This window comes from Coffea eugenioides, chromosome 4 (genome assembly GCF_003713205.1).
Source record: "Coffea eugenioides isolate CCC68of chromosome 4, Ceug_1.0, whole genome shotgun sequence".
Taxonomy (NCBI): Eukaryota; Viridiplantae; Streptophyta; class Magnoliopsida; order Gentianales; family Rubiaceae; genus Coffea; species Coffea eugenioides.
The window spans coordinates 18,753,933-18,760,714 of NC_040038.1; the positions used below are offsets into that span (position 1 = coordinate 18,753,933).

General features: G+C 42.3%; 1 protein-coding gene across 1 annotated transcript; it reads right to left on the reverse strand.

Annotated features, from left to right (window-relative positions):
• Positions 1–204: 204 nt before the first annotated feature.
• LOC113769176 lies at positions 205–1,923 on the reverse strand. Its single transcript, XM_027313644.1, has 2 exons — positions 1,411–1,923; positions 205–1,320 (listed from the first exon to the last, which is right to left on the reverse strand). Exons 1-2 carry the CDS (start codon positions 1,921–1,923, stop codon positions 205–207), a joined length of 1,629 nt encoding a protein of 542 aa, XP_027169445.1.
• Between the last annotated feature and the right edge of the window lie 4,859 nt (positions 1,924–6,782).

Sequence of the window (6,782 nt, forward strand, 5' to 3'; positions counted from 1 at the left end):
CTACTGCACTTTGCAACTGGTCAAACAGCTTATCAATGTGGGGTAGTGGGTACTTATTCTTAACGGTTACGTTGTTCAACCCTCGGTAATCGATACACAACCTCAATGTCCCGTCCTTCTTTTTAACAAAGAGAACAGGTGCCCCCCAAAGAGATCCACTCTCACGGATAAAATTCTGCTCCAAAAGGTCTTGCAACTGCAACTTTAACTCCTTAAATTCAGCAGGTGCCATGCGGTATGGGGTTTAGAGATAGGTGAAGTCTCCGGTAACAAGTTAATCTCAAATTCTATCTCCCTTTGCGGTGATAGATTCACTAACTCATCAGGAAACACATCCGAATATTCGCCCACTATCGGAACATCTTCTACTTTCAGCTTATCGGTGGGACGGTTAATGAGAAAGGTTAAGAACCCTTGTGCCCCTCTACTCAATAATTTCCTAGCGCGAATGCCCGAAATCATTGCAGATGAGGCTAAACTGCTCCTCATATCTAACTTTAAGGTCGCTTCCCCCGGTATACGAAATTTCACTACTTTTCTTTTACAGTCAAGTTGGGCATCATACCTAACTAACCAGTCCATGCCCAATATCATATCGTACCCCTTAATAGATAAACTTATCAAATTCCCTAATAACTTTCGCTCTCCTACCCAAATTTCACAGTTTGCAAATATTTTACTAGTAACCAAACATTGGTCCCCCGTAGGCGTACTCACTTCCAATTCATAGGGCAGGTTTACAGGAGTTACATCAATCCCACACATGAATTCGGGGTTAACAAAGGAATTGGTGGCACCGGAGTCTATCAAAATCCTAGCTAGACGGTGGAAGATAGGAATCGTACCTTCCACCACCTCCACCGAATCAGGTACAGGACGTTGCTCAAGAGAGTACACTTGCACGGGCACCTTCGGTTTCGTCCCTTCCACTTTTGACTGCCCTGAGGTCGCCTTAGAAGATTGGGTAGACCCTCTTGCCTCTCGGGGTTGAACCGGACAACTGGCTATCTGGTGCTCCGCGCTCCTACAGCGTAGGCATTTCTTCTCCTTTCTCCAATAGTTATCTTCCGTGTGGTTTGGCTTCCCACAAAACCCACACAGGCCACGAGAAACAGTGACTGAGCTTCCCTGTGAGGCACTCCTCTGTTGGCCACCCCTTGGCGGAGTCCCTCTCGTCGTTCCCGAAAATCGTCCTCCAGCTCCCCTTCCAAATTTAGGAGGGGTACTTTTATCTCCCTGAGTAGAACTATTCCCTGAAAATTCACATTTTCTAACTTGGAAATTCCGAACTTGAAGCCTTGCGTTCTCGGCCCGCAAAGCCTTATCCACAACGTCACTGAAAGTGTTAATCTAGGTCGCGGCTAAATCTTTTTGGATTTTCACATTTAACCTCTGAATAAAACGTCGTACCCTTCTTTGTTCAATCATAATGAGTTCAGAGGCAAATTTAGCTAATCGAGTAAACTGGCTCTCGTATTCGGTCACGGATTGGGTGCCTTGGCGAAGTCGAATGAACTCGTCTTCCTTCTTTTCTTGGACCAAGGGCGGAAAATACTTAGCGTTAAATTCCCTAACGAAGTTTACCCACGTTCTTGATGTCTGCTCTCTCTCCCACTTGGTGCATATAACATTCCACCAGGAACGAGCGGCCCCTTCTAGCTGAAAGACCGTAAAAGTAACCTGTCTTTCTTCTGAATAATGTAAGGCCGCAAAGATGTCTACCATTTTCTCCAACCACCTTTCAGCCACATCGGGATCGGGCCCTCTAAGAAATTTCGATGGGGAGAATTTCTGGAACCTTTCAAGAGCTCGATCCTCACTTTCCACATTATTCCCAGGGTTTTCGAGATTCCCGACAGGTGGGGTAGGGTTGTGGCCCTGTTGTTGCACCACATGGGCCAGCAAATCGGTCATTTGCTGCATAGCGGCAGCTATTTGGACATTGGGATCAACCCTAGGTTCAGGGTTTGGTCCAGACGAGATTTCCCCAGTACCCCTTTCAGACGTGGGTTACCTAACTCCACGCCCACGGCCTCGTCCACTACGAGTGCCCTCCATTGGTTTAAATCAAACTAAAATCGAGGCACAAATATAATGTTAAAGGGGCACATAAGCATAGACATGATCCAATAAGCCAATAACACACACAAGACATATACATACAACACATTACAGGATCAAGTAGTTATACAAAAACAGTCAGTCAAGTACATACAAAAGTCATCCCATGAAACAAAAAGGGTCCTCCAAAACAATATACAAAGTTAGGCCAAAACAACTAACTAAGCGCTTTTCCTAACTATTCCCTTCACGGGATCAAAGTGGTTCAATAGAGCTCTAGCCTAGCTCCATACGGAGGCCACAGACTCTCCCCCCTGGCTAGAACTAGGGGTACTCCCTTCGCCAGGTGTACTATCACTAGGAGCCACTACTTGTGCATTAGCGCCAATCACACCTTGGATTAGCGCCTCGCACTCGTTAATAATGCCTCCAGAACGGTCTCTAACATCCCGGACGACATTAGTAAGGCGGGTGTTCACCACCTGCAACTGCTCCCTCAGAGCATTCGTTCGCTTTTGCTCCATAGCTATGTCTCCTTGGAGCTCTCCAATCCGGTCAGCCTGCATCCTTAGAACACCCCTCAATCTAAGCGCCTCAGTGTGATCCCTGGTGGCGGCACTCCTAAGTCTCCTCCTCTCATCTAGCACCGCCAGGACCACATGGTCAGCATAAGAGTAATACTGGCAACGCCTACAATGGTGGGTCCGGCTGGCAGTATACCAAAACCGGATCGGACCTCCCGGCCTCTCCTGGTAGTCGATAACTCGTGGGCGCCTCTAAGATGGCTCACCTCCGCCCGCTCCACTGGTTCCGGCCATAACCTACAAAGATAATAAAAGGGCTCTTATCTTAGACAACGTAAGCATAATTGCACCTAACAGTACCTTAACACTTCCCTCACAGGTCCTGAGGAACAAAATTTCAAACTTGCCTAGGTCATTTCTAACCTAGACTCTGCTACCACCTGTGACAGCCCCACCTTTTCCTAGGGCATACCAAAGGAGTTAGCAGACTGTCTGCCCAACTCTCGCCAGGACTACTAAGACGGTCATATATAATCTAAAATGTTCCGGAAAATATTAGCGCTCTCAAGCGATTTAAAAACCGCAAAATGAGAAACGAAAATTGAAATCGCAAATGAATAGTGACTGCCACATCACTATCCAACCAGAATCCAATCAAATGTAGATATCACCATATACCTCGGAGAAACATTTCCAAACCAAATAGGATACATGAACAGGGTTTAACAGTGTTATACACAGACGTTTGTAATTTACAAATCAAAAGGAAGATATTTAGATCAAAGTACATTTAGGGTTTTTTCAACCATCGAGAAGCTTTACAAAAGAATATATTCAAACTATATAAAAACTAGCTCAATTCGTGCTTCAAAACAATATAGTCTCCCAAAAGTCATTCATATCCCTGTAAAAAAAACAAAGTAACGAGGGTGAGTTTACGCTCGGGAGGTACCAACAAGACACACCAGTAAACACCTTTTCTCACATAGTGATCCCAAAACTCATAAACAAACAAGTCAATAAAAAGATACAATTGGCTCTCAAGAGCCACTTTCCACTTGCCACACTTGATCTTCAATTCGTTTACACTCCGTCAACCTTTAAAAAGAAGAACATCCCGTAGATCCCCACTTTACTTCGTATCCCTTCCACCGATCACCCCCTTACCGGGCCCTCACTGTAACAGCGAGGGTAATATTCGAGTATACCATAAGGTCGAGGAGTTAATACTCCACTCGACTGTAGTGAACTAAAGGTCCGTTATTGATTTGCTCAATCCCTTGCCGACTCGACTCGATTAAAGACCAATGGGGTATGAGCTCAGGTAGCACGGTTAAGTTGTCGGGCAAAGCCCCAAGCCATGTCAAATCACACGTGTACAATTTCACATTTGACAATAACAGTAATACAGATAAGAGATCGGAAGCGATAAAGTACACTCTCGTCTCATTCAAGCCATTCAAGTACACATACAAATATAAATAACCATCTAAGCATTAGACCATATAATGGTACACTCACCAAGGTAAGTAAGTTCACAAGTTAGCTTCAGGCGTAGGCGTCGGATTACCGGCACGACCTATACAACAAGAATATCACAATTAAGACTCGAACACGAGTCAAATCAAATCCACGCACTACCAAAAATAAGGCCCAATAGAACGTATAAGTGCATAGTCAAGCTAGGGACATGTGCGGAAATGAAGTTTAAGTTGAAAAGCAAAAGACAGTTTTGACGTTACTTAGTGGAATAGTCACAACTGGAGCTACACTTATCGGATTGGGGTGCAATTTATACTGTTTCAAAGCTAAGATAAAGGGCTACAACTTTGATAAAAACCACTCAGTCCAGTTCGTAGGGTAGCTAGGCCAAAATTTCAATGTACCAAATCAGTATCGCACAAACAGGTTAGCTAACTGCAGTATGGTTAAATGACCATAATTCAGGCTACTGAAGTCCAATTGAGGTGTTTCCAGGGCCGTTGGAAAGCTAAGACCTAGCACTACAACTTTCATGTTTTGACCAAAATCTAATTCGATAAGGATCAGGGTGAAAAGTCACAGTCAGATTGGGTGAAATGTCCACCCTGTCCAGCGAATTCTTCCTATGGCAGTCTACGGTATTTCTATCTTTTCTCACACTACACAGCTCAGATCGATCTGAAATTTTACAGGAAACTATTTAAGACCATTTGCTACAACTTTCATGTTTTAACCTAAGCCTGATTCAGCCTCTAATATGCTCAAATAAATCCAGACAGAACAGGACTGTTTGGAACCCTAAAGCTGAAATTTCTGTACAAAATCGAAATTTTCCGCAAACAATCGTAACTAACCTATATAAACTCCATTTCACACCATAACAAACCATCAATCCATGAGTAAACAATAATTTATATATTAAAACAAAAAAATCCTCAATAAATAGGAAAATTAGACAACTCAACCATAACTTATGAAATAATCCACAAAATGACATGTTTCACCACTAGAAACCCTTAATTGATCATTATTATCATGAGAAGGAAGATATCTAGCCTACTCACCTTTGCAACTCCAAGAAGCAAGATAACTGAAGCTTGTTCTTCACAAATGGCTCCACTAAAAGCCTTAATCTAGCTTAACAACTCACTTTTGTGAAGGAATTTGGAATTTAAACGGTAGGTTTGCAAGATTCAAGCAAGAAAGGAAAGAAAATTGAAGAAGCTTTCTCTCTTCTTTTCTCTCTAGTTGCTCGGCCAAGAAGCTTAGAAATGAAGATGGTTTTTGGTCAAAATTGTTTTAGTAAAGGTGAAGAAAGACTAGTCAAAAGTCTACCATCCAATGAAAATGCAACATGTGGCCTTTTTAAGCTTATCTCAACTCTTTGTCTTGCAATACTTAATTAACTAGCTAACCTCTAATTAGCTCACAATACCATGTAATATAATCCCTGTATACAACTTCTCCCAATTAACTATGGTTACCGCACTTATCGCACTAGCGGGTCCCACATCCACTGTACACCACCATTAACACAGAAAATAATTTATACGGGAAAAATATTTTAAAAATCATATGTTCTCATAAAATTCCCAAAATATTCATATAAGAAAGAAAATATGGAATTTAGGCACAAAAGACTAAAATAAATGCCTAGAAAATAAGAAAATTTTCGGGTTCTCACAAAATAGATGCAAAATGACTTCGATTGTGGAAGCAAACGATCATCCCAAATGAGAATAGAGTGTTCTAAACCAACTCAAAGTTTGCTACCAATTTCAAGGACCTTTCTTTCTTCAAATATTCCCCTCCATATGAGAGATGATCTGCTTCTCAACTTGGCTTGGAAGAAGTTCGTATTTGGAAAGTACCTAGCTTTGAAAACTCAATGTAGAAGGGAGCCTAGAAAGTTGAGAATCCTCCATGCTTGTTTGGCAAGCAAAGCATAGTTAAAGGCCTTCAAATTTCTGAAACCCAACCTACCAGAGTCCTTTGGAATGCACAATTTATCCCAGCTAACCCGATGTATTTTGTGGTTGTCTGAGTTTTCACCCTACCAATAATTGCAAGCCAGTGATTGAATGTTGTGGATGACATTATCAGGGAGGAGGAAATGGGACATGATGTAGGTTGGGATAGCTTGGACAACGGCTTTCAAGAGAACTTCCTTTCCTGCTCTAGATAAGGTTTTCTTTTTCCATCCTTACAGACGCTACCAAACTCGATCCTTAATTGAGGCAAAGACTTGAGATTTCGTTCTACCAATCATAGCTGGAAGGTCCAAATACTTGTCATAGGAATCAACAATTGGCATGTTTAAGATTAATAAGATATCTCTTCTTATGCTTGGAGACATACTGGGGCTGCAAGCTATAGCCGCCTTATCAAAATTCACAGACTGTCTCGAAGCTCTTTCATAGATGTGTAGGAGGCGTTGAAAGTTGATGGCTTCCTCAATAGTAGCTTTCCCAAAGAGAAGAGTGTCGTCTGCAAATAGCAAAGAAGATATTGGAGGTGTATTCCTGTTGATGAAAATCCCTTTGAACTTGTTGCATCTTGCAGCTTCCTGTAACAAGCAAGAGAGAGCTTTCCTATAGATTACAAAATAAGTACGGAGACAAGCGATCATCTTGCCTCAACCCTCTTTGTAGAATGAGTGAGCCAAATTGGGATTCGTTCAAGATGAAGGAAAAAGAGACTGGGGAAATGCATTTG